At 43.7% G+C, this 27,437-nt stretch overlaps 1 protein-coding gene across 1 annotated transcript in view; it reads right to left on the bottom strand.

Moving 5' to 3' along the window:
- HMGA2 (high mobility group AT-hook 2) overlaps positions 1 to 27,437 on the bottom strand; it is a 341,323-nt gene that overhangs the window by 72,848 nt on the left and 241,038 nt on the right. The window contains exon 4 of the mRNA XM_075342461.1: positions 9,876 to 9,902. Coding sequence (XP_075198576.1) covers positions 9,876 to 9,902 — 27 coding nt within the window. The remainder of the gene's footprint in view (positions 1 to 9,875; positions 9,903 to 27,437) is intronic.

The raw sequence follows: 27,437 nt of genomic DNA, 5'->3' as shown, positions 1-27,437 counted from the left end.
GATCTACAAAACCATTACATTATTTAACCCCTACAGTGAACACTGTAAAAAAAAAAAACAAATAGTAAAAGGTGACAAAAATTATGTTTTTCATCATACCGCCAAACAAAGTGAAATAATACGCAGCAAAAAGTCTTTGCCATATGTGAATATAAATGGTATCTCTTAACCTTTGTCCGGCTGAATAGGTACAATTGTAACTATTCCGTTTTAACATTGCAATACATTTTTTTTTCGAAAAGCCGTAGAGGGCTGAAATTTCGTGACATCTCTGCAGTTTTGGTCCAGAATATATTGGCCAAATTTCAATAAAATATCTCCACCCCCTTCTGAGATAAGGGGTCGCTGTTAACGTTGTAAAATTATGCAGCCTGACGAAGGTTAAATGGTCATCTTGTCCTGCAAAGAACTCAGCTTTGTCAGTGGAAAAATAAAAAAAAAAAACTATACCTCTCAGACTATGGCAATACTACTAAAAAAAAAATCTATAATATTGTTTTCAGTGTGGAAAAGCAGCAAAAACATTACCATATAAACATATAAATATGGTATATCGGTTAATATACTGACCTGAAGAATAAAGCCATGTTATCAATTATACTACACTGTGAAAGGTGTAAAAAGAAAAACCAAAATAATTCCTGAATTGCTGTTTTTTTGTCAAACCTGTCTAGCAAAAAATTGAAAAATTAGAAATGTTATCTAACCCAAAATGGTACCAATAAAAAGTCCAACTTATGTAGCAAAAAATATGCCCCCCAAATGTTAGGCAAACCCCCAAAACTATAGCTTTAAAAAAAAACAGCAATGCAAAAAAAAAATAAATTATTTATAAAAAAAGTGTTTTTAATTTGTTAGTAGTAAATGCTAGCAAAACCCAATATAAATATGGTATCACTGACATCATAGTGACCTGAAAAACAAAGTCGTCTTATCACTTATATTGTATTGTAAAAGGCACAAAAAATAAAAGCAATTTTTGAGCTGCTCATTCTGCCTCCCAAAGATCACAATAAGACTCACCTCACATTCTTCTGCACTCTACGCTAAACTCTTACATAAGGATTTTTGTCGAAATCTGAAAAAAAAAGAAACAAAAACAAAAACGTGACTCTGACAAAACCCTCAACGGAAGAATCACTGTAATGAGGCAGATGGGGTAACTTTGGCCTATGATTTGGTGGTGTCCTCTTTTTTTGACATGCACTAAAGCACAGTCGGCCACATTTTAGTGCACCTCTGAAGCAATGAGCACCACTGAACAGAGGTCAGACGGAATACAGAGAAACTCTGCTGCTTCATTATAGTGAATGGCTCTGTCAGGGATTTGTGTAAATCACTTATTTTGGAAATTTAGATGGAAATCCCGATTTAAGTGCTCAGCATAGAGCACAGGACAACTGTAAACTGAGGGCTTAAAGGGCATCTGTCACCTGCTTTTTGCCACCTAATCTGAGAACAGCATAACACAGGGGCAGAAATCCTGATTCCAGCGGTGTATCACTTACTGGGCTGCTTAGTGTAGTTTTGATAAAACCACTGTTTCATCTATTATCATAAGGGAACCTGTCAGCAGAAATTTCGCCCAAAACCTAAAAGATTCCCCTCTGCAGCTCCTGGGCTGCATTCTAGAAAGGTCCCTGTTATTATTGTGCCCCATGTGAGACCAAAATAAAGCCTTTATAAAGTGGTACCTTTTTGTATGCAGCTTCTGTAAATGGGACACGGGGGCGGGCTCTCTGCCGTCCGTTATTCTGCCCCCTGGTCCTGTATGCCGCCCCCATCGCTCCTTTCCATAGCTGATGCACCGCCCACTGCTCCAGCCATCCCCGCGCATGCCCAGTGCCAGTCTCACGAGACTGAGCAGTGTGACCGCTGGTGACGTGTGCGCAGACAAGTGATTATGGGCGGGACAGTGACTATTATCAGCAAGTACCCGCCCATAATCTCGTGAGCGCGCTAACCTCACCAGCGGTCACACTGTGCTCAGTGTAAATGCTAGACTGTATGGGCTGCTTCCAGGGATGACGTCCCTTTGTCACGTGATAGTATTTTGAACACGCCCCTATCACGTGACAAAGGGACGTCATCCCTGGAAGCAGCCCATACAGTCTAGCATCTACACTGAGCACAGTGTGACCGCTGGAGAGGTTTGCGCGCTCACGAGATTATGGCCGGGTACTTGCTGATAACAGTCACAGTCCCGCCCATAATCACTTGCCTGCGCACACGTCACCAGCAGTCACACTGCTCAGTCCCGTGAGACTGGCACTGGGCATGCGCGGGGATGGCTGGAGCAGTGGGCGGTGCATCAGCTATGGAAAGGAGCGATGGGGGCGGCATACAGGACCAGGAGGCAGAATAACGGACAGCAGAGAGCCCGCCCCCGTGTCCCATTTACAGAAGCTGCATACAAAAAGGTACCACTTTATAAACTCTTTATTTTGGTCTCATATGGGGCAGAATAATAACAGGGACCTTTCTAGAATGCAGCCCAGGAGCTGCAGAGGGGGAATCTTTTAGGTTTTGGGCGAAATTTCTGATGACAGGTTCCCTTTAAAGGACTATTTGGTGCGCTGCCTGGTCGTAAAGCATGTTCATGAGCTCTGGGTAACTGCTAGATCTGCAGCAGAAAAAACATTGATTTTATCAAAATGAAAGCAAGCAGCCCAGTAAGACACATCGCTGGAATCAGGGTCTCTGTCTCTAATTTATGTTGCTCTCAGATGAGGTAACAAAAACCTGGTGACAGATTCCCTTTAACCCCTTCCCAACCTTTGATGTAAGTAGCGATCACAGCATTTAGGAGGCTGGGAGAGGGAGTGTGCTGTATCTACCACCCGATAGGTACCCCTGCAATGTGATCACAGGGGCCCAATCTTTGCCATGGCAACCTGAGGTCGTAATGATGATCTCTGGGTTGACCAGCTATGGCAGGTCTGTTAGACCATGCCAAGATCATGTACATGGTCTAAAAGGCTTATGTCAGTGTTTCACTGACATGTATAACGTATTGCAATGCAAGTGCATTGCAATATATTATACCAGCAATCAGACGAAAATAATGTCCCATAGAGGGACTAAGTAAAAAAGTTAACGCTGTTAGTAAACACTGTAAAAAAAATAAATGTAGCAAAAACTGTCTTTTCATCATACAGCTCATAAAAAAGTGGAATAAAATGCAATTTAAAAAAATACATGTAAATAAAAATGGTATAGCTAAAACGCAATCTTGTCCTGCAAAAAAACAAGCCGCTATATAGCTCCATCAGCGAAAAAATAAATAAGCTATAGCTCTCAGAATACAGCAACGCAAAAACAATTTTTTTCTATAAAATTGTTTTTATGATTTAAAATTGACTTAAAAAAAACAACAATATACATGTAATATTGCTGTAATTGTACTGAGCTGAAGAATAAAGTTGTTTTATCATTTTTGTGACGTGATGAACTGTGTTAAAACAAACAAAAATTCCAGAATTGCTGTATCTTCTTGATTCTGCTTCAGAAAAAGCGGAATAGAGATCAATCAAAAAATATTACGTGTGACCCAAAATGGTACCAAGAAAAACTCCAGCTCATCCCACAAAAAGAAGCCCTCACATGACTGTTTGCAGAAAAAGAAAAAACCTATAGCCTTCAAAATCCGGTGATACTATAACCTTTTTAAAAAATGAGTTATTAGTGTATCAAACTTAAAAAAAACCCAACTAAATAAATCTGGTATCACTGTAATCGTACTGCCCTAAGGGATAAAGCCGCATTATCACTCATACCGCAAGGTGAACGGCATAAAAATATAGTAACAAAGCTAATTTAACAACTGCTGTTTATTTGGTTATTCTGCCTCCCAAAGATTGCAGTAAGGCTCAGTTCACGTTTATCCTGCGCTCTATGATCAGCGCTAACACTTGGGATTATGTGTAAATTTCTGAAAAACATGATTCCGACAAAATTCCCAACAGAAAATTCACTGTAGTGAGGCAGAGGGAGTCACTTTAAACTCCCATCTGGCCTGTGGTCTGGTCGTGTCCATCTTTGTACGTGTCTTTTTAGACATGCACAAAAGTATGGTCAACAACAGTTTTGTGCACCTGCACCTTTGAAAAGATGGACACTCCTGAACAGAGGCCAAATGGAATCTATAGTAACTCTGTTGCCTCATTATACTGAACCATTGGGGGTTTCACCTGAATCACGTATTTCGAACATGTAGGTGGAAATCCTAATGTAAGTGCTCAGCATAGAGCACAGGATAAATATGAACATAGCCAAAATCTTCTGTACCCAAAAATGCCACAAAATAGCATTTAACTCAACCTACAAAAAAGTCCCCACTCAGGTCCGTCATCTCTTAATGGAAATATAGAAGGCTCCCACATTACTGGTAGCTCAAAGGCTATGGAAAAGCGCTATTGCTCCCCCCTAAAAATAAATCCAAAAAAATCTGCACTCCCAAATCCCAATGCCACCCTCTTGTCTGAGCACCACCATGTGTCTAAACCACAGTTAACATCCACATGTTTGCACTGTCTAGGCATAATATACAGGTTCAACACTGTAATGGGCACTAGAAAGATTTGCAACATTTACTGCATTTTACTCCATTGGTGTTTTCCAGAGACAAAATTTTTACTACACCCATAGATGAATTCCCAGTGGGGTGTAATTTCAATAATGTGGCCACTTGAGTTTTTTTTTGCTGTTCTGGCACTTAGGGCTCTGCACATAGAGTCAGCAAGCTATTCTAGGAAAACCTGTGCTGCAAAGGTCAAATGGCGCTCCTCTCCCGAGTGGCCAGACTGTACTTTATGGTCACATGTGGGGTATTGCAAAATTGAGAAGTTGTGTAACACATTATGGAAGCTTTTTTTTTAGTTATCTTGCTTGTGAAAATAACAAATCTGGAGTTAAAATAACATCTTAGTGGTAAAAATGTTATTTTTTGTTCACCGTCCAATAGTATAACATTTTGTGACATACCTATGGTATAAATTTGCTCACTGCACCCCAAGATGAATTCATTGAGGGATGTACTTTGCAGAATGAGATCACTTATGTGCGCCTGCTTTACTGGTAAGTCAGGAGCTCTGCCAATGTGACATGGCACCCCCAAATCACAGCAACGTAATCTGAGCTCCTTCCCATCTGAGCTTTGCCCTGTGACTCAAAAATAGTTTTTGACCACATATGGGGTATTGGTGGAAAAATTGATTAACAAATTAAAAGATCCATTTTCTCTTAATACCATTTTTTTTTAAATTAAAACTTTGGGGAAAAAAAAAATCACTTGAGGGTTAAAATTGCTCACTACACCCCAAGAGGAATTCCTTGAGAGGTGTGGTTTCCCAGAATAGATTCACTTGTGGGGGGTTACTGCTGTTTTGGCATGTTTGGGGATCTTCAAATGTAACTTGGTGTGTGCAATTGATTCCATCTAAAATGGCGCTCCTTTCCTTGATATCCCTGCCGTGCACCCAAACAGTAGTTTTCCATTACACATGGGCAGTCAGACATACTCCCTCCTCTAAACAAACAGGAACAACGTTTGGAACACCATTCTAAGTCCGAACTGGGTGCAAAAACCTAAAAAAACTGCATGAGAGGACACGCACAAGCTAGGGACCCCAACGTAGAGAAATACTTTGGCGTAGTGTTGGGGCTCTATTGCATTGATCAATTCAGTAGCTAAATTTCTCTTGATTCATATGTTCATGGCAGTAATGCAGATTCCATTTTTCACATATTCACTCTTGCATATAGCTATTGGATTTTTCAAGTCAGTATTCACACAGCAGTTTCTGCTATTTCATGTATTCCCCTTACATAGTCACTGGTGTGCATACCTATACTCCCTCCTCTGACTGACACCTTACTGTCATTGTACATTCTGATGGGAGTCAGAAAGGCTGCAGCCAGTAATCTAAGTGATTTATCGCTGGATTCAGGATCTCTTTGCCTACATCATGTTGCTCTCAGATGAGGTAGTAAAAACTAGGCAACAGATTCCTTTTAATGCCATGTCACTACTCTCTTGCTTTAAACTCCCTATATGCATTATTTTGACATTTATTGTGCCCCATAAATCCCTAATTAGCTATAGTAGTTCTCTCCCAATTCTAACTTGTTTATTCCCATAGGGCAGGAGTGGAGAGCCTCTGGCTCGTGGGCAATCTATTGCCTATGGTGTCACTTTTGCCAGCCCTAAGGCATATTCCAATGAACCGCAGTGCTTTGGCCACTGACTTTGTGTTTTCATAGCCTAAAGAAGAATTATTAAAGGGCAGTGGCCAGAAAAACAGAGTTCCCTCCTGAATGCTGTGGTGCATGCAACACTGGATTATCGACATTGAGACACAGGCCAGTACCAACATCAGGATGTTCTTTGTGGGCAGAGTTAGTGCGCTCTGCACTCCTACGATGAAGGCATCAGTCTCAACATCTTCTGTGTATTGTATGTGCAGCAGTCCCAGTGTCTCCCATGTGGTATATATATACCAGACCCAGTGTATTCTATTTGATGTATATACACCAGTTTCAGTGTCTCCTATGTAATGTTTATACACAAGTCCCAGTGTATCTTATGCAATGTATATACACTGCTCCCAGCATCTCCTTTGTGATGCATATATATCCGTCCCAGTGTAGCTTACATGATGTACACACCCGCTTTGGTGTCTCCTATGTAATATATATACAGCAGTCCCAGTGTCTCCTATGTGATATATTCAGCGGTTTCGGTGTTTCCTATGTAATGTATACAGCAGTATCACTGTATACAGCAGACTTCCCACTGCTTGAGTTCTATAAATATTACATGAGCAGTGATGAATTTCCCACTTTGAGGAGACATATACTGAAATATACATCTGTGTTCGGTACGACTTACTGCTGCCATCAGTTCCTTTCAAAACTTACTATCTCAAGGAGTTGACTGCGCTCCAGACCCATACAAATCTGAAAAAGTAGTTGCAAGTAATCTCTAACCAAATATAGCAGGCTAATTTTTAAGTTTATAATCTTGTATGGCCCTCAAATAATGGTATAAATAAACAAATGGCCCTTGGCTGTAAAAAGGTTCCCCACTCCTGCCATGTTGTGTGCCAGACCTATTCAGGATGCTTATTAAAGCTTCCCAGTTTCCCATAGCCATCGTATTTTTTTTTTCTATTTCTAACTTGTTTATTCCCATAGGTTATATATTGTGCACAGGTCCTATTCAGAATGCCTGTAAAAGTGTCCCATTTGCTTGTGGACTTTTATTTTTAAGGACATTGTTGCAGTTAATGGCACTAAGATCATCTCTTTGTAAATGACCCTTCCTGAAGTTTAGTTTACGGTTGCCCCTCTACTATACTTCCTATTAAAGGATATGTGAAAACGTATTATATTATGGTAAATATTTCCCATGTGAAACCCAACCCATACATCTGATATTCTGTCTGGCCTTTTGGTTAAAATTAGATCTACAAGTGCCCTCCCTTTTGTTGGGTCCCATACCAGTTGTGAAAGGCAATTATCATTTATTATTGTCAAAAAGCTGTTTCCTTTGCTGGACCTGCAACTTTCTACTACCCAATATATATCAAGGTTGTCGAAGTTCCCCATAATAATGACTTCTCTCTGATTTGCTGCCTCATCTATTTGCTTTGTGAGAATATTAATCTTCAGTTTCCATTTTAATTGTAGACTGATAGCAAACCCCTATTAGTATTTTATTATTCTTTCTCCCTCCTCTTATCTCTGTTCGTCCCCAGCAGAGTCCACTCCTGCAACTTCTGCTTTGGTCACCAGGTGTCACCGTATTCCCGCCGTGGACAGTGCTGGTGATAGGGGAGGAGTCGGTGACACAGGCTCTGCCCATCTACTAAGCTGGGTTTCCGTGGGACCTGCAGTACCACTGGCTGACTGTAGGTGGTGTGTGTCTTTCAGCTGAAGTTACCACCTTTCCGCTACAGCCAATTAGAAGACACCACACCCTTCTTATTCCCCCTCCTGTCTGCTGGTCACTGCCACATATAGTTTTGTAGTACTCTTGTCTCTGGTTGTCGCCCTGTTCTGAATATGGATTCCTGTGTTTTGACCCCTGCCTGCTCTCTGACTACTCTCCTGCCTACTGTTTTTGTACCTTGCTGCCATCTCTGGTTTTGATCTCAGCCTCATTTCCTGACCACGCGCTTGTCTGATGATTTTGTGCTTTTTCAGTATCTCCTGGTTTGACCCTGCCTGACAACTACTCTACTCTAGACTCAGCCTTCCGTAAGTAGCAATCTTCGGGGTCCTGTAGTAATTCCAAATCCCTGAATAGGGTTTAAAGGGTTCTCTGGATCCTGCTTAGTGGGCGGCTTTCCTCTAGCCTGTCCGTGACAGCCATTCTGAGACTGTGGTGCAGCTCAGTCATAGCTTTTATCCAACAATGTCTCTGATATGCCCAGTATCATGGTTGCCAACAGCCCAGAAATTTTCTGAACAGTGTGTAAAAATAGGACCCTTTTTTCACTGTCTGAAAAAAAACAAATGTTGATTCCGTGATTTTTTTTTTTTCAAGCTGGAGAAACTTTTACAAATTATTCTGACAGTAATTGGGATTCTTTTATAGTTTACAGTGATGCACGGTAAGTCTTCATATAAGACTTATGGGTTATAGATATGTATCACTTATAATCTCAATGGTTTATCATGGTTTTCCAATACCGTATGTCCATAAAAAAAATAAAAAAAATGCCTGTTTGGAATTTTATCAGAAACTGTCCAGTAAACAATAAAAAAACAAAGCTGGCAACCCTGCTCACTAAATTATAACTCTATTCCAACAATATTAATTGAAAGCAGTAGAAGACGGGTTTTAAAAGCCGCGCTATTAACCAATCCGGATCGATGAAAGAGTTTATATTTCTTTATTTTCATGCACAGGTTAATGCGTTTCAGGAGTACTCAGCTCCCTTCATCAGGACAACAGGCAAAAAACATCAAAGATGAGGGCTGGTCAGGAGCAGGTCAAGGAAGACGGCCTAGATATCCTCACCATCAGAGGTAACTCTGGGATTAAGGATAGCTAGAGTCCCCTAGCCTGAGGGCCAGTCTAGCATCCCCTGTCTCCTGCTCTCCATCAACACCGTGACAATGACTATTAATAGGCTATTGCTCTATTTGCGAAAAATAGCATAATAATTTAAAGACTACTTGTTCTTCTTATTAGACATAATAAAGATTAAACATTTTGAGCTAAATCTACTTATTACTGTAAGAAATTGAAATTTTCATTTTTATACAGCTCAATGGCAAAAAAGTAGGTGAAACACCTGTGGACATGCTCATTATGTGCCTTAATGAATTCCATGAAGGCTGTAGTTTCCAAACTAGGGTCACTTTGGGGGGGTTTAAATCTTCTGGTACCTAAGTGGCTCTGCAGGTGCAGTAATATAATGAAATGTGTGCTTTAAAAGTCAAATATAGCATATTCCCTTCTGTGCTATGCTCTGTGCCCAAACAGTATATTCCGACCACATATGGATATCTGCATGTTGAATAGAAATTGTTTAACTCATGTTTTAGTGCATTTTCTCTCATTACAGCTTGTGAAAATGAAATATTTGAGGCTAAAGCAAAATTTGGTTAAAAGTTAAATGTTATTAATTTTTTCATTTCACTTTGCATAAACTCCTGTGAAGTAACTGAAGGGTCAACTAATTTCTTCAATGTGGTTTTGAATACTCTGAGGGTTTGAGTTAAATGGTATCACTTTTGGGGAATTTCTGACTTATGGATACACCACTGACGAGTAATATTTGTAAGGGCAAAGGCTAAGGCTTAGCAATGTCAGTCGCGATTATACATTCTGTTACAGAAGAAATAGTAGTTAAAAATATATTTACCTGATCAGACTTTTTTTCCTGCTGTGGCTGCAAATACAAAAATAAATAAAAAAGGTTAACTTTAATGCAAAAAAATGGAAATATTTAGTACACACATTTATCCACAGATGCATTCACAATTCTGCAGTCCCTTGAGCTAGAATCTATTAGTAAAGGGTAGGGAAACTTTAATGAGAACTTGTTATGTGAAAAAAAGCTATAATCTGAAGATATGGAGGTAATCTGTAGGTTAAAAGCGTTCTGAACCTGCCCACCACCTGGTCTTAGAGCTCTGCTGCCAGGCAGAAATGAACTTTATTCCTTCTGGCAGCATTTGGCTTGCAGTGAAAGGGGAGGCGCTGATGAGTGTTCAGTGCGAGAGCAACGGATTCGATATGCTAATGACCCCCGGCTCAGGCTCTGCTACGAGCGTAAGCTGAGTGTCATGTGACTGTGACCAGATCTTGCGATCAGGTCACAGCTGCGAAGCTGAGGGTGGGTGCTGCGAAGGAGAGGGAGGGGTTAATTCCCTCCATCTCCTCCATTGTCAGCCTGTGCGTATATCGCACTGCACTGGGATAACCTCCGAGTGTAGTCCGATGTTTCTCTCGCACCCATTCACTTAAATGGGTGCGAGTGATACGGCTCTCACAGACAATCGCAGCATGCTGCGATTGTTTCCTCAGTCCGTTTAGGACTGAGAAAAAAATCACTGATCTGAGCTGCAGCATTGTCTAACATGGGGCCGAGTGCAATGCGAGATTTTCTCACATTGCACTCATCCGATGTATACGCTCGTGTGAGCATACCCTTATGCGGGCGTCACACGAGACGTGCTATCGCACGATGCATCGTCGGGGTCACGGTTTTCGTGACGCACATCCGGCATCGCTTGCGACGGCATTTCGTGTGACACCTCCGAGCAACGCAGAATCGGTCACAAATCGTGAGTCATGTACTTGTTGCTTATTTTTAAAATATTGTTTATTTTTAATGGCGCTGGTTGTTCATCGTACCCGGGACAGCACACATCGCTCTGTGTGACACCCCGGGAACGATGAACACAGCTTACCTGCGTCCCGCGGCTCCCGCCGGCTATGTGGAAGGAAGGAGGTGGGCGGGATGTTTACGTCCCGCTCATCTCTGCCCCTCCGCTTCTATTGGCCGGCCGCTGTGTGACGTCGCTGTGACGCCGAACGTCCCTCCCCCTTCAGGAAGTGGATGTTCGCCACCCACAGCGAGGTAGCTCAGCAGGTAAGTACGTGTGACGGGTAGTTTAACGACTTTGTGCACCACGGGCAACTAATTTCCCGTGACGCACAAACGACGGGGGCAGGTACGATCGCTCGTGCAATCAAACGATAGATCGTACCGTGTGAAGCCCGCATTACTCTCAGTGTATAGTGATCGGTGGCTGTAACCATGCCCTCAGCACTGGCTGACATCCAGTTCTGCTTATTTGAAGCACCAGCCCTCCTTTTAAAGCAACTAGTCTGCTTATACGATATATCACTCTTCATGCTGATTGTGAGTGGCTTTGTTCTTGGGAAGATCACTGAATTGAAGTAAGGAGGACCCATTTTGGCTAGGCTGAAAAAAAACTGTGGAAATTGTTTTTTGGGGTATAAGAATAAATTTCATGGCAAGGAATGATTTTGAATTGTTTGAAATTTATCATCATTGATCATTGTTCATAACAATCTACAGTTAAAGGGATTGTCCATTCTAGAATGACAAATGTGCAGTCTCTCTGTGTGACTGCAGATTTGTGAATTCTCCCAGGGCATACCAGTTTCTGAGCCAGGAACGGTGGTCACAGAGGGACTGCAAACTTGTCATTCAAGACCAGACAGACCCTTTAATGTAAAATGCCATGTCTCTGAAAGACAATTCCTACATAGTGATGGGCTATCCCAAACTTTAAAGATTGGGGATCGTACCGATCACATAATGATCGTGTACACGATCCCGAGCTTTCCTGGGAAGCTTGTGTTACAGATCAGGTCCAGGGGCTGTATAAGAAAAAGAAAGCACATTATTAAAAAACATTATACTTACAGATCCCACGATGCATCCTGCAGACCCGCCATCTCCTGGCCGCTGCTTCCTCATCCGATGATTGCTGTGCCCCTGGTAAACACCACTGCCTAAAGGACCTTGCATGACAACATAGCCATGTGACCAGTCTGGTGTGAATGTTGTAAGGACATTGGCTTACAGACTGGTCACTTGATTATGACATCATGGAAGGTCCTGGAATAAGGAAGGTGGAATCATACCCTCACTGTTAGCCTGCTTCCTTGCTCTGAGTGATGTAGCAGACCTGACAATGCTCTCTCTGCTTCTCACTTTGCATAGACTGTGTCTGTACAGAGTGAAGTAGAGTTGACATTGCTATCCCTGTGGATTACATCGGACTAAGTATTTTTTTATAATAAAGATGGAGTCTTTAAATATTTTTTTGTTTTATTTCTAATAAAAATAAAATTCTGTGTTGTATATTTTTTTTTTTTACTGTTTACTAGAAATTCATGGTGGCCATGTCTAATTTGGCATGACATCATTAATTTCGAGCTTAGTACCATCTGAGAATACAAAATGGTATTAACCCCTTTATTACCCAGCGTGCCACCGAATTAGGGCCGCTGGACGAGCCGGGTAAAGCACCTGGTAATGGCGCTAAGAAACAATGCGCCATTTCCAGGGGCGGCTGCGGAGAATCCAATCCCTCAGCTGCCTGGCTTTACCTGACTGGTGATCAAAATACAGGGGAAGTCCACACATCGCTCTGTACAGAGCAAGAAGCTGACTGACAGTGAGGGTATGATTGCACTTGCGTCTCACACTGCATTACCCCGCAAAGCCTGAAACTCTCAGGACAGGAGCGGTCAGCTGCATGGAAATACATGCAGCTGACCTGCTGCTGTCGGGAGAGTGTGTGCCGTGATGCGATGCGACACTTGCACAGTGACAATCAAAGTTCAATTAACAGGAAAGGTCCTTTGATGACGTTATAGTCATGTGACCAGTCTGTAACTAACGAAGTAATTCACACCTGACTGGTCACATGTCCATGATGTCCTGACCATCGGGGGATCATCAAATCATTATTCCTATACAAATGCCCCTTTAGAGCACATAAACAACAGTATAGAGGGTATGGGGGGCGTTCTCTGCTAAAAAAAACAAACAAAAAAAACAACACAGATAAACATGCAGTGTGAACATACTCTTAAAAGACCTTGTTCTCCCTGCAATATTATTGCTAAATATGTCCCACTGACTGTTTGCTGTGTATTGTATATGAAAACTCTCATAGCATATCTTGTAATCTATTTCATATCACTGTGTGAAAAATGTAAAATGTCAATGAAAATGGAATAAATGCAAAAATCCAGGTTACTGATTAACAAGAAAACTCGTACAATATTATTTCCCAGTTAAATATTTTTCTGGACCAATATTATTAAATTCCCAAAGCAACCTTCTCTTTGCATTACTGTGATATTAATCACACCTGAAATGATGTTAAAACCACATCAAACAGAGAAATTCTTTTAGCCTGACTGATTCGTGCTCCTCACTAAATCACTGTGCATCGCTTGGCTTGAGGTCCTGAACTCATGTGACTTTGCCACACTGGAACTCAATGAAAGAGCTGCCAGCTTTACCAAATGTTCCATGAATTACTTTCTGACACTTCAATGAGAGGAAAGACAAAGTCTGAAAACAGGCCAGCTTTGGCATCTTGCCTAGTATGTGTCACAGTAATTCTGAAAGCTGCCCTTCTAAAAAAAAATGAACTCCATACTTCTCAGACCACGATACAAACAGACCCTTGAAAGTTTCAGTGCTTGTCAGGGTTATAACCGTGTGCATGTTTTTCCAGCTTGTGGCACCCAGTGGCTCCAGACACTACATGGAGGGTGGAGGGTTTTTCTTCATGTGTTTTTAGATTTATGAATGGTGTGAACGCTCTTGAACTTCTAGCACATTCACACTCTCAGAAAATGAACCTTAGTTTAAAGGGGTTGTCCGACATTAGCTTAACAAAAATGTTTGAGTTTATCTGTGCTGTATTGTCATATAAATCACACCTACATTGTTATTTTTTGTTTTCTAACTTTTGTTCCTCTTGAATTATACCTTTATTCTCTGCAGCTTCTTGTTTACAATCAGCTCTAGCAAACTGACCACTTCCTGTGCAAAACCTCCCAGTCACAGCTGTCACCGCCCACCCCAGTGTCCAGCCCCACCCCAGTGTCCAGCCTCGCCCTCTGCCCGCCCCCTGCACACATTCCCTGTCAGTATATTCTTCCCCAGCACCTGACCTGGTATCACTACAGCATTGCAAATAACAGCCCCACATCGGACTCTGCACCGTACACGCACACACATGGCTCTGCACCGTACACGCACACACATGGCTCTGCACCGTACACACATGGCTCTGCACCGTACACGCACACACATGGCTCTGCACCGTAAACGCACACACATGGCTCTGCACCGTACACGCACACACATGGCTCTGCACCGTACACGCACGCACATGGCTCTGCACACGCACACATATGGCTCTGTACCTCACACGCACACATATGGCTCTGCACCGTACAAGCACACACATGGCTCTGCACCGTACACGCACACACATGGCTCTGCACCGTACACGCACACACATGGCTTAGCACCGTAAACGCACACACATGGCTCTGCACCGTACACGCACACACATGGCTCTGCACCGTACACGCACACACATGGCTCTGCACCGTAAACGCACACACATGGCTCTGCACCGTACACGCACACACATGGCTCTGCACCGTACACGCACACACATGGCTCTGCACACGCACACATATGGCTCTGTACCTCACACGCACACATATGGCTCTGCACCGTACACGCACACACATGGCTCTGCACCGTACACGCACACACATGGCTCTGCACCGTACACACACACACATGGCTCTGCACCGTACACGCACACACATGGCTCTGCACCGTACACGCACACACATGGCTCTGCACCGTAAACGCACACACATGGCTCTGCACCGTACACGCACACACATGGCTCTGCACACGCACACATATGGCTCTGTACCTCACACGCACACATATGGCTCTGCACCGTACACGCACACACATGGCTCTGCACCGTACACGCACACACATGGCTCTGCACCGTACACGCACACACATGGCTCTGCACCGTACACGCACACACATGGCTCTGCACCGTAAACGCACACACATGGCTCTGCACCGTAAACGCACACACATGGCTCTGCACCGTACACGCACACACATGGCTCTGCACCGTACACGCACACACATGGCTCTGCACACGCACACACATGGCTCTGCACCGTACACGCACACACATGACTCTGCACCGCACACGCACACACATGGCTCTGCCCCGTACACGCACACACATGGCTCTGCACCGTACACGCACACACATGACTCTGCACCGCACACGCACACACATGGCTCTGCACCGTAAACGCACACACATGGCTCTGCACCGTACACGCACACACATGACTCTGCACCGCACACGCACACACATGGCTCTGCACCATACACGCACACACATGGCTCTGCACCGTACACGCACACACATGGCTCTGCACCGTAAACGCACACACATGGCTCTGCACCGTACACGCACACACATGGCTCTGCACCGTACACGCACACACATGGCTCTGCACCGTAAACGCACACACATGGCTCTGCACACGCACACATATGGCTCTGCCAGCCCCCCCATCCCCATCCCCATAGGGAACACATGTGGAGTACATACTCACCTGTCCTCGGTCCCCGCCGCTCCTGCACGTTCGTGCGCTGTCTGTGCTCTGTTCAGCACAGTAGTGACGTCACCGCTGTGCTGCAGATTGCACAGATAGCCAGAGGGACAGTGATGAGAAGCAGCGCTGCGCTGCTTCTCATCAGCACTTTCAAATGTACCGGCATCGGTGATCTGTGATGCCGGTACATTTGAATGTGCGATCCTGGGCAGGGGGCCCGGTGCTGGAGCTGACACCACGGCAGCTGCCGCCAGGCCCCGCCCCCAGGTCACGGACCCCCACAGCAGTGCAGGGGGTGGTTACTGGAGGTGCGGGGGAATGTGTGGGAGGGTGCAGGGAAGGGGGCGGTGACTCCTCGCACTGTAGACACCCAGCAGGGAGGTGAAATGCTGCTCCACATTTGCATGTCAACATGGCCCTGCCCATGTAGACGTGCAAAGACCGGAAGCAGCAAAATCGCGGCAGGAGCGGTCACATGACCGCTCTGAGTCGGGGGAGAGGGGCTGACAGCAGGGCAGGTAAGTGGTCTCTATCTACTTACCTGCCCCAATGTAGCCCAATAGGGAAATAAAAAAAAAAGTCAAAGAAGCCGGATAACCCCTTTAACTGGAAAGAAAGGCAGCCAACTAGTTTGTCTACAATATACCGTGTTTCCCCGAAAGTTAGGCCCTGTCTTACATTAATTTTACCCCCAAAAGTCCCCCCCTGCCTTACTTTCGGGGGAGGCCTTACATTGGAAAAAAAATGACAATTTTTTTTAACAATAAAATTAACATTTATTAACAGGCTGAACAGTATGGTCAAACAAATGTCTCAAGAATATCTTGTTACGTACTAAAGTTCCGTATCATTACGGTATTTTCATGTATAACATGCAAAACAATGAACAGTAACGAACAGTCTCAATACCGTATGTAACACCGTAACATAAAGCAAGATTTATTCAAGGACAACCATGTCATCCTCTTCTGGAACATCATCATAAACATCCAAGTTTTGAAGTTCCTCTGGAATTGCTTGGGACTCAAGTTCCTGCAGAATCATTGGGCCATATCGCTCATGTGTAGCCACGGCACTGTCCAGAAATGAGCAGGTCTTGTCCAGGTAGCCAGCTCGTAGGGCATTTTGAATGCAAGTGTCCGTGATCTTAGCCCATGAATTTTTGACCCAATTCACGATCTCTGGCAGTCTGGGCTTCACAAAGTTCCCACGCACATTTCTCTCCATTCTGTTCTCAATGTAGTCATTGATCTCGGCACGGAGATTGTCCTTGAAGGGCTTGTTTATGGCGATATCCAGAGTCTGGAGAGAAGCCGTCATCCCTGCCGGAATCATGATCTGGTCGATTCGGCGCTCATGAAGAAAGTTCTTCATGTCTTTGGCGCGGTGTGTGCTGGCTGCATTCCAGATCAGCATTCCTCTTTGGGTGCCTCGCATAACAAGCGGCAGCATTAAATCAAGCCACTTCCTTATAACCGCTTGTGTGGCCCAGGCTTTCTCAGTTTCCAGCACATAAATGCCAGACACCCTCTCAATCTTGTTCTTCTTGCCTTTTGCAATGAGTAGCGGTGGGACTTTAGTGCCATCCAGCCGAATTGCCAAAATGCAGGTGACACGTGCACTTTCATACGCAGTGGAGGGAACGTACACGGAGGAGGCACCTCGTTGTTCGATGGTGGTTTGAGCAGCTTGGCCCATGAACACTGCGGTTTCATCCATGGCAATCATGTTGGAGAGACTGTACTTTGTGAAGTCAGTGTCATCCACAAACTTTTTGTAGGCAAAAGCACGTTTCACTATTTCTGCATCCTCCAGCCTAAAGAGTGTGGTGGATCTTCTCAGAGACAGGTCATTGCGCTCAAGAAAGTTATCCACCCAGTGCTGTGAGGCCTTGAATTCCTCAGGGGAAATCTCAAACTGTGGTGCACTTGCAAGAGCAAATTCCTGAATCTGAGCCCTGGTCACCACCAATGTCTTCGCTCTCCTGTCAGCAACCCACTCAGAGACCAGGGCTTCCAGCTCAGTAAACATTGGTTGCCGACCACATCCAACCTTACACATTTTAGCCTTTCCGGTCTCCGCTTGTTCACTGAGGTGATCATAATCAGCTCGCCATTTGCGGACCAAACGTTCAGCCAGCATTTTTTGTTTGCAGAATTCCGCAAGATTCTTGCCCCGAGATTCCTCCACTATCCCTTTTTTGTACTCCACAGAGTAGCTTTTTCTTTTACCGGGACCGGAAGAGCTCATCTGGGGGTAAAAATATACGGTATCAGCATTGTTTCTGGTTCCGTATCTGTTTTACAGTACGGTACTTTACATTACGGTAGACTGTTCAACAAGCAAGCAATCCCTGCAGCCTCCCCATTGTTGTACGGTACATTACGGCATCCCCTGCAGCCTCCCCATTGTTGTACAGTCCGGCATCCCTCCCCATACAGTATCCCTGCAGCCTCCCCTTTACTGTACGGTACATTACGGCATCCCCTGCAGCCTCCCCATTGTTGTACAGTCCGGCATCCCTCCCCATACAGTATCCCTGCAGCCTCCCCTTTACTGTACGGTACATTACGGCATCCCCTGCAGCCTCCCCATTGTTGTACAGTCCGGCATCCCTCCCCATACAGTATCCCTGCAGCCTCCCCATTGTTGTATGGTACAGTACGGCATCCCCTGCAGCCTCCCCATTGTTTCACAGTCCAGCATCCACCCCATCCTCCCCCCTGCAGCCTCCCCATTGTTTCACAATCCGGCATCCACCCCATCCTCCCCCCTGCAGCCTCCCCATTGTTTCATAATCCGGCATCCACCCCATCCTCCCCCCTGCAGCCTCCCCATTGTTTCATAATCCGGCATCCACCCCATCCTCCCCCCTGCAGCCTCCCCATTGTTTCACAGTCTGGCATCCACCCCATCCTCCCCCCTGCAGCCCCCCCATTGTTTCATAATCCGGCATCCACCCCATCCTCCCCCCTGCAGCCTCCCCATTGTTTCACAGTCTGGCATCCACCCCATCCTCCCCCCTGCAGCCTCCCCATTGTTTCATAATCCGGCATCCACCCCATCCTCCCCCCTGCAGCCTCCCCATTGTTTCATAATCCGGCATCCACCCCATCCTCCCCCCTGCAGCCTCCCCATTGTTTCATAATCCGGCATCCACCCCATCCTCCCCCTGCAGCCTCCCCATTGTTTCATAATCCGGCATCCACCCCATCCTCCCCCCTGCAGCCTCCCCCATCCTCCCCCCTGCAGCCTCCCCATACAGTGGTTCTGCCCCCCACTCTGCCACCACACACACTGACACATACGGTACCGGTACAGCCCCACACGGCACCCACACACATATCGTACCGGTACCATACACACACACACACTGACACATACAGCCCCATACGGCACCCATACACATACCGTACACATACCGTTCACACACACACACACACACAGAGTTTCGGAACTTACCGTTACTTTCCTTCTGTTTCGATCTCCTCTGCGGTGCCGGGCTGACGAATCGGATGCGAGGGACGCTGGACCAATCGGAGCGAGCCTGCAGGCGGTGACGTCGCGGCTGATTCGGCCAATCAGCTGCGAGCCGGCTGACTGGCCAATCACAGCTCGAGCTGATGGCCATCAGGGAGCCTGTGACTTACAGGCTGATCGGCCAATCAGCTGCGAGCAGGAATAGCGTTGACCCGGGACGCGCCGCAGGCCGGTGAGATATGCGGCCTTACATTACATTACGCCGCGACCACCACCCATAGGCGGCCTTACATTCCCGGGCCCCCCGCTACCCTGCCTTACAATCAAGGGGGGGCCCTACATTGGCGGACCCCCCCGAAACCCCCACCCTGCCTTACTTTCGGGGGGGTCCTACTTTCGGGGAAACACGGTAGAAGGCATCTATTTCATGGGTACGGATTTCCTATCCACTGAATCCTTGTAACACAGGGTCTCCTAGTCCTATATGGATTCTGAATTACAGCTCGGTAAAGGGGAATTTGTTTGATACCCTTGACTATAGTTATGTTCAGAGCTGTACTGGACCTGAAATTCACCCCTTTCATTTAAAAGTACACAAGACAATTGTCATTTGGCTATTAACTGGAACATTTTGTAGTTTGGTTACTAATTGGAACTTATGCTCAAGATAGTAAAAGTTTAGTCAGAGTAGGAGATCTCACAAATGAACGAAGGATCTTGTTTTCTGACACTAAGGGCTCACTCACACTTGCGCTATTTTGACGCAAACGGAATCCGTCACTAATGTAGTACAGCTAATTTATTTACAGTGGAAGCGCGACATCATGTGGACACAAGCGGGTACTGCATGACACACACACGCGCCATAGTAACGCGCTTCCACTGTAAATAAATGAACTGTACTACGTTAGTGACGGATTCCGTTTGCGTCAAAATAGCGCAAGTGTGAAACTAGCCTAAGGCTGAGACCGCACTTTGTGTTCTCCTACTTGCAGTTCTAAACGCACGTTTTGGGCTTAATTGATTTGTACAAAGTTGCCTTTTTCTGAACTTTAGCGCTAAATACGCATGTGTATTTACCGCGTTTTAGATGCGTTTTCAGCGCTTTTAACATGGGTTTTCACCTGCATTTAGACAGATGCGTTTTGAACATCAAGACACTGCTTAATAAAGTTTAAACAGTCAAACAGAATGAAAAAAGAGAAAAAAAAGGATCAAATCTATATTAATGGGAAAAATAATGAAAATAGATATATTTCATAAAACTAAAGCGGTAATATACATTTTATCGGTAAAAAAAGCAATAAATGCATATTTTTCTTAAATTTAATTGTCGGATAATGTGTGAGTGTAAAGGGACACATCAAATCATTATTTTGATGCCCAAAAAGCATGTTTCCTGCACTGAAAAAGCAGGTAAAACGCAGGAATTTGAAGGAATCTTGGTTTTTGCCATTTCTCATTGACTTCAATATTAGCAAAACGCACCCAAAATGGCGAAAACAACTAACATGCTGCTTCTTTGAACGCATGTTTTTTGCCACAAAATATGCAAATTAAACGCAGCATTTAGAAACGCAAAGTGCTGGAAAATCAAAACGCATGCCTTATGGCATGAAAAAGGTGCTTCTCAAAACTGACCTAAAAAGCACCTGAAACGCAGGTGGAAACGCAAAGTGCGTTCTTAGCCTAAAAGCTGTCATGGTGGATTGTGTTATCCCACAGTTTATGATGAAATCGCACAACTCGAAAGTTCTGGCCTTATTTTCCTGCAAGGAAGTCAGGCAGTTGTTGATCGCCTGCTCCTTGCCAATCCCTGGCCACTGCATTCTTCATGAAATTCAATAGAAAAGGGACCACTCTTGCATGATGCCACATCCCAAAAACTCAGCTATGTTGGCACAAATTCACATGCAGGGGTCAGAAACATAGGAAGAGATCCTATATGTGGCAGCGGGTCATGAATTTTTGCCTTAGGACATATTGGGAATGAGTTTCTCATAGGCTATGTGCGCACTTTGCGTCGAGGTAGTTGCAGTTCTAAATGCATTCACTGGCAGAAATGGTCTTTGTCAAATTTGGTTTTGACCACAAAAATGCTATAAAATGCTATAAAAACGCTTGCGTTTTAGCCGCGTTTTTACCACGATTTACATGCTTTTTCCCTGCTTAAAGTCAGATGCATTTTGACTACAAATACAAAGCTAAATAAAGTTCTAACATACAAACACTATGAAAAAAATGGAAAAAAATGATAATTATCAAGATTAAAATCATACAAAAAATGGCTTATTTTATTAAAATGATAACTGTTTGCTAATATTTATGCATAAAATAAAGTTAATTTATTGATTTTCATAAATTTAATTGTCGGACTATGTGTGTGTGTGTGTGTGTGTGTGTAAAGGGACATATCATGCCCTTAATATTTTGTTAAAAATGCATGCATTTATTTGGTCCAAAAAGCAAGCTTTCTGCATCAAAAAAGCATGTAAAACGCTGGGATTTTGATTTAGGATGCATTTTGAAATGTCTCATTGACTCCAATGTTACGAAAACGGCAAAACCAATTGACATGCTGCTTCTTTAAACGCTGAGTTTTTGCCAATTTTTCTGCAACTGAAACTCTGCGTTTTTAACAGCATTGTGCGCACAAGAAATCCCTATTTCTCATAGACTTTGCTTGAAAATCAAAACACATGCCTTTTGGCATTAAAACGCTGCAGTTCAAAATGCTGCGGAAACGCATGAAAAACGCTAAATGTGCACATAGCCATAGATGAGATGACAGTACTTTTTTGCCAAAGTACTTTTTAAACCCTTCACGACCGGCTGATTTTGCACTTTCCGTTTTTTTTCCGCTATTCTTCTTCTGAGACACATAGTTTTTTTTATTTTTCAGTCAATATGGTCATATGAGGGCTCATTTTTGCGGGACGCGCTATACTTTTAAATTAAACCATAGGTTTTACCATATACTGAACTGGAAAACAGCAAATAAATTCCAAATGCGGAAAAATTGCAAAAAAAGTGCAATTGCACTATTGTTTTTGAGATATTTTATTTACAGTGTTCACTATATGGTAAAACCGATGTGTTGCTATGATGCCTGAGGTCGGTGCAAGTTCGTAGGCACCAAACATGTATACGTTTACTTTTATCTAAGGGGTTAAAAAAAATTCTGAAGTTTGTCCGAAAAAAGTGGCGCGTGTTTTGCGCCATTTTCCACAACCCGTAGGTTGTGGAAAGATCTCTTTTTTCGGGATCTGTAACTCAGTGATGGCTTATTTTTTGCGTCTCGAGCTGATATTTTTAACCATTTTTGCGCAGATGATAAGTTTTGATCGCATGTTATTGCATTTTGCGCAAAATTTGTGGCTGCCAAAAAACGTTATTTTGGGGTTTGGAATTTTTTTGCCGCTATTTTTTTTTAACCCTTTAAGTTTCAATGGGGCGAAAGGGGAATGATTTGAACTTTTAGGTTTTTTATTTCTTTTCAGTTTTTCAAAACTTTTTTTATACTTTTTTTTTCAATTTTACTAGTACCTCTAGAGGACTATAAGGACCAGCTGTCTGATCGCTCATTCCTTTTTCCCGATCAGAGCAGCGCTGCTCAGACCGGAGAAATTATCATCTCTTGTAACAGCCAGTACTCGGCTGTTTCTTACAGAACCTGAGTCGTGTGAGCTACAGAAGTCATCACATGACCCTGTGCTACCATGACAACCACCAGATCCACGTGATCATGTCACGTGACCATGTCACGTGACTTCCGGTATCGGCCTGTGAGTACACATCTACCGCGATTGCCGTTAACATGGCGCTGTCACATCTTCACAGCGCCATTTAAGGGGTTAAAAAGGTATGAGCGGAACGTAATATTACCGCTAAGGGGTTAATGTAATGTTTTTAACTATCACTCACCTGGAAAAACCTCTGCGGTTCCAACACTAATGCTCAGGTAGTCCCTGAAAGTCACAGTTTACTTAATTGCAGCTTTAACATATGATACATTAACATAAACATGGTACTAAGTGACAATATCGAAGGGAGAATTGGTATTGGAGAAGCATGGGATTTAACAAGTGACTAATGGTATTTTTTTAATTGTAGTACTGTAGTTTCTACTGCTATGGAAATTTTTCACATTCCCAGAAAACCACTGAGGGAATATACATGTAGCATGTTATAAATGGCAGCATAACCACATGGTTTTTGGAACAATAGAGGCTTCATGAAAATGCAGTTAGTGTTTTTTCACAAGTGTCTCTTCATTGGTGTTTGACATTTGCTTGTTGGCGACTGTTTTTTTTTTTGTTTAAATGGTATATATAAACTACTGAGCAGCTTCAAAATGGAAGGCAAATGGTCAAGTCACTTCTTTTAGCTGGTTCACAGCTTTTGAAGCTTGAAGCGGTTAAAATAGGCTCATAAAGATGGAACAAATGCACTGCAAGTTATTCTAGCATTGAAGTGCATATGTTCATTATTTTGGAGTTCTTGTTACCACTTTTTCAGATCGGTTCTAGAAAAAAATCCTCCTAAAAAAATGTCATGTGAGCATACCCTAAAGGGGGCTTTACACGCTGCGACATCGCTAATGCGGAGTCGTTGGGGTCACGGAATTGGTGACGCACATCCGGCCGCATTAGCGATGTTGCTGCGTGTGACACCGATGAGCGATTTTGCATCGTTGCAAAAACGTGCAAAATCGCTCATCGGTGACATGGAGGTCCATTCTCGATTATCGTTACTGCAGCAGTAACGATGTAGTTCGTCGCTCCTGCGGCAGCACACATCGGTATGTGTGACGCCGCAGGAACGAGGAAGCTCTCCTTACCTGCCTCCCGGCCGCTATGCGGAAGGAAGGAGGTGGGCGGGATGTTACGTTCCGCTCATCTCCGCCCCTCCGCTGCTATTGGGCGGCCGCTCCGTGACGTCGCTGTGACGCCGCACGGACCGCCCCCTTAGAAAGGAGGCGGTTCGCCGTCACAGCGACATCGCCGGGCAGGTAAGTATGTGTGACAGGTCTGGGCGATGTTGTGCGGCACGGGCAGCGATTTTTCCCGTGTCGCGCAACAGATGGGGGCGGGTACCCACACTAGCGATATCGGGACCGATATCGCAGTGTGTAAAGTAGCCTTAAGGTTGTTTGCCTGTGATGAGTGTTTGGGAAGTTTTTAATGATGCATATTTTTGCTGTGTCAAAAATGCAGTGTCTTGCAGTTCTAGTAAACTGTGCTTTTTTTAGTCAGCACAATCTCACCTGTGGTGCGTTTTAAATCTGCAACATGTCAGTTTCTCTAGCGGGTACACTGAGCTTTATGTGCAGATTTTTCCCATAGACTTGCATTAGATGCAGAAAAATGCATGTAAAAAACGTACATGCGTTTTTAGTGTGTTTTCGTGGCGGAAACAAATGAAAAACAGATGTTTTGTCAAAATTATAATCAAAACGGGACAAAAATTGCCAAGGCCAAAAACGGATGTAAAAAAGCACATATAAAAATGTAATAAAAAAAAAATATGCAAGTAACCTAATTTACATGATAGGTGCATAAAATCAGAAACCTCAAAAACTCACCAAAAGCTCATTGTTGGAACTGAGCCTTGGAGTGTGTCAACATGTGACATTTCAGCAAAAATTGTCGCTGCATTAACCTCACAGCAGGCAGTCATGTTCTATGGCGCTCTCTGTGAGCTTCAAATAAGCGTCGTGTTAGCCTTCTATGGATTACGTCGGACTGCAGGGGTGTTTTGGGGGTTAATAAAGTGTTGAACGTGTGTATTTTTTTGTCTTGTATTTAAAAAAAAAAAGGATTTTTTTGGTGTTTGTGTTTATTTACTTTACTTACAGATTAGTGATGGGCGGGGTCTCATAGACGCCTCCCATTATTAATCTAGGGCTTAGTGGTTGCTGTGGGCTGCCATTAACTTCTTATTACCCCAACTGCCATTGCACCAGGGCAATTGAGAAGAGCCGGCTAAAGTGTCGGGAATCTCGCATCTAATGGATGTCGCAAATCCGGGTGGCTATTGGCTGATATTTTTAGGCTGAGGGGTGCCCAATAACCATGGGTATCCACAGCCTGAGAATACCAGCCCCCAGCTGTTGGGCTTTATCTGTGCTGGGTATCATAATATGGGGGATCCTACACCAACTTTATTTATGTTACTGTACGATATAGACCCATCCACCGGCGTCTATGATTGGAAGCCTCAGACATGCTGTCAGTCAGTTTGGGGGCTTGTCTGACTCCAACCAACCACAGGGTGGTGGGGGAAGCAGTAAATATGTACGAGCCTAATGAGCAGCCTGGGAAGAAAAATGAGAGGCTGCGGGAGCAGTGTGACAGCCACCTTGGTGAACTGGTAAGTATGAAGCACTTGCTCCTACCCCATTGCGCCGGATTTTGGTCCCCATAAACTTTAAATAGGGATCAGCATCTTACCAGATACCAGGGATCAATCCACCACTGACTGACCCCGAGTCAGCGGGGGATTGATCTGCTAGTCATCTGAAACGCAGGGACAAATGCAAAAAGAATTGACATGCTGCATCTTGGCTGCGTCTTCAAAATCGCAGCCAAAAAAAAGATGCACTGTGTTGACAGCAAAATAGAAATCTCATAGACTTTGTTGAGGGAACGAAATTAATGCATTTTGGTGCATCTTTGTGACCTCAAAAACGCAGTAAAAGACGCAGTGTGCAGATATAGCCTTAAACATGTACTATAGACAAATGACACGCACCAAAAAAAATATATGAAATAAAAAAATCAGCACAATCTGCTTTTTGTAAGCAGCTTATTTACTCCCGAGAGGACAGATTTTGCCTTAAAGGCCACTTTACACACACAGATAAATCTTTGGCAGATCTGTGGTTGCAGTGAACTCATGGACATATTGTTCCATTTGTACACAGCCAGAAACCTGCCACTGATTGTCCACAATTTCACTGCAACCACAGATCTGCCAAAGATTTATCTCTGTGTGTAAAGTGGCCTTTAGGGCTGCTTCTCACTTGCGAGTTTCTCGCAGTAGAGCAATGCGAGAAAAACTAGCATTGGAATCGGACACATGTTAGTGAATGATTCAGCTCTCACTTGCGATTTTTTTTCTCAGTCCAAATCGGACTGAGAAAAAAATCGCAGCATGCTGCTTTTTTGCGAGTTTCTCGCACCATTTGTCCCAATGATTTCCTATGGAAGGGGATTAAAAGTAGCATCACACACGCGCACCAGCGTTCACATTTGCGAGTGTGGCAGTAACTTCGCTCATTAAATATTCAACAGTTGAATGTGACATCACATTCCCAAAGGTAAATTAAATGACACATGTGTAATAGCTTTTATCTAATTAAGATGTTGCATGAAACTAGCATCGCAATCGCAACACACACGCGAGCAAAAAGCATCGCACTTGCGTTGCACTCGCACCTAACGTGAACTAAAATCAGCCGAGTATTTTTCAGCCCAGTCGGACCGATTTTACTCGCATAGATGTGTTTCCACCCTTAGGCTATATTCACAGATTGCTGCTTTTTTTCTAAAACTTTATCTTTTGGCAATAAAAAATCTGCAGCCAAAACGTTGGTGTTCCCGCCTTCTTTACTGCTTTTCTTTCTGCGTTTGTTTTTCAGTTTCCCAAATTTCAGCTTTACTTCCACCTTGCAAGCATACACAATATAAGCTGTTGGGCCACCAATAAAAAATGTGTGTGACAACCTAAAAGAATTTTTGGGAAAAATTTGAAAAATTATTTTGAGGAAAAAGATTCTTATGTCTCAAGAAATTGAGACTATTCTGAACAGAAAAGCTGGAATAATGTATGAATCGGAGGCATAAACTAAGGTTTCATGAAAAAAATACACAACTGTAAAAGTAAAAACAGTGAGGGAAGTTGAATTGGTAGGGCATTGTTTACTTAACACCTTGGTTGGGCTTTGCTTACTTTAAACATAACATTAATTTAATTATTACTAACATTAATTTAAGTATTACTACTTTAATTAAAAAGTTCTTGGACTCACGTGAGGATACTAAGACATGGGAAAATCATAAACTAAATGGGTTTCATATACTGCTATATCTGCCCTTTTTTAACCAAAACCGCTGCAAAAACTTATTAGCTTTTAGCTGTGTTTATGCACTTACTCATTTGTTCTATTGGTGAAAAAACACTGCCTAAATACTGAAAGAATTGATATGGTGAAGTTTTCAAAAATGTAGTTTTCCAATTCAATCAAGAAACAAAAACAAGTGTGAACATG

The sequence above is a fragment of the Anomaloglossus baeobatrachus genome, chromosome 4, assembly GCF_048569485.1.
Source record: "Anomaloglossus baeobatrachus isolate aAnoBae1 chromosome 4, aAnoBae1.hap1, whole genome shotgun sequence".
In the NCBI taxonomy this organism is placed as follows: Eukaryota; Metazoa; Chordata; class Amphibia; order Anura; family Aromobatidae; genus Anomaloglossus; species Anomaloglossus baeobatrachus.
This window is presented reverse-complemented; position numbering and strand designations above follow the sequence as displayed.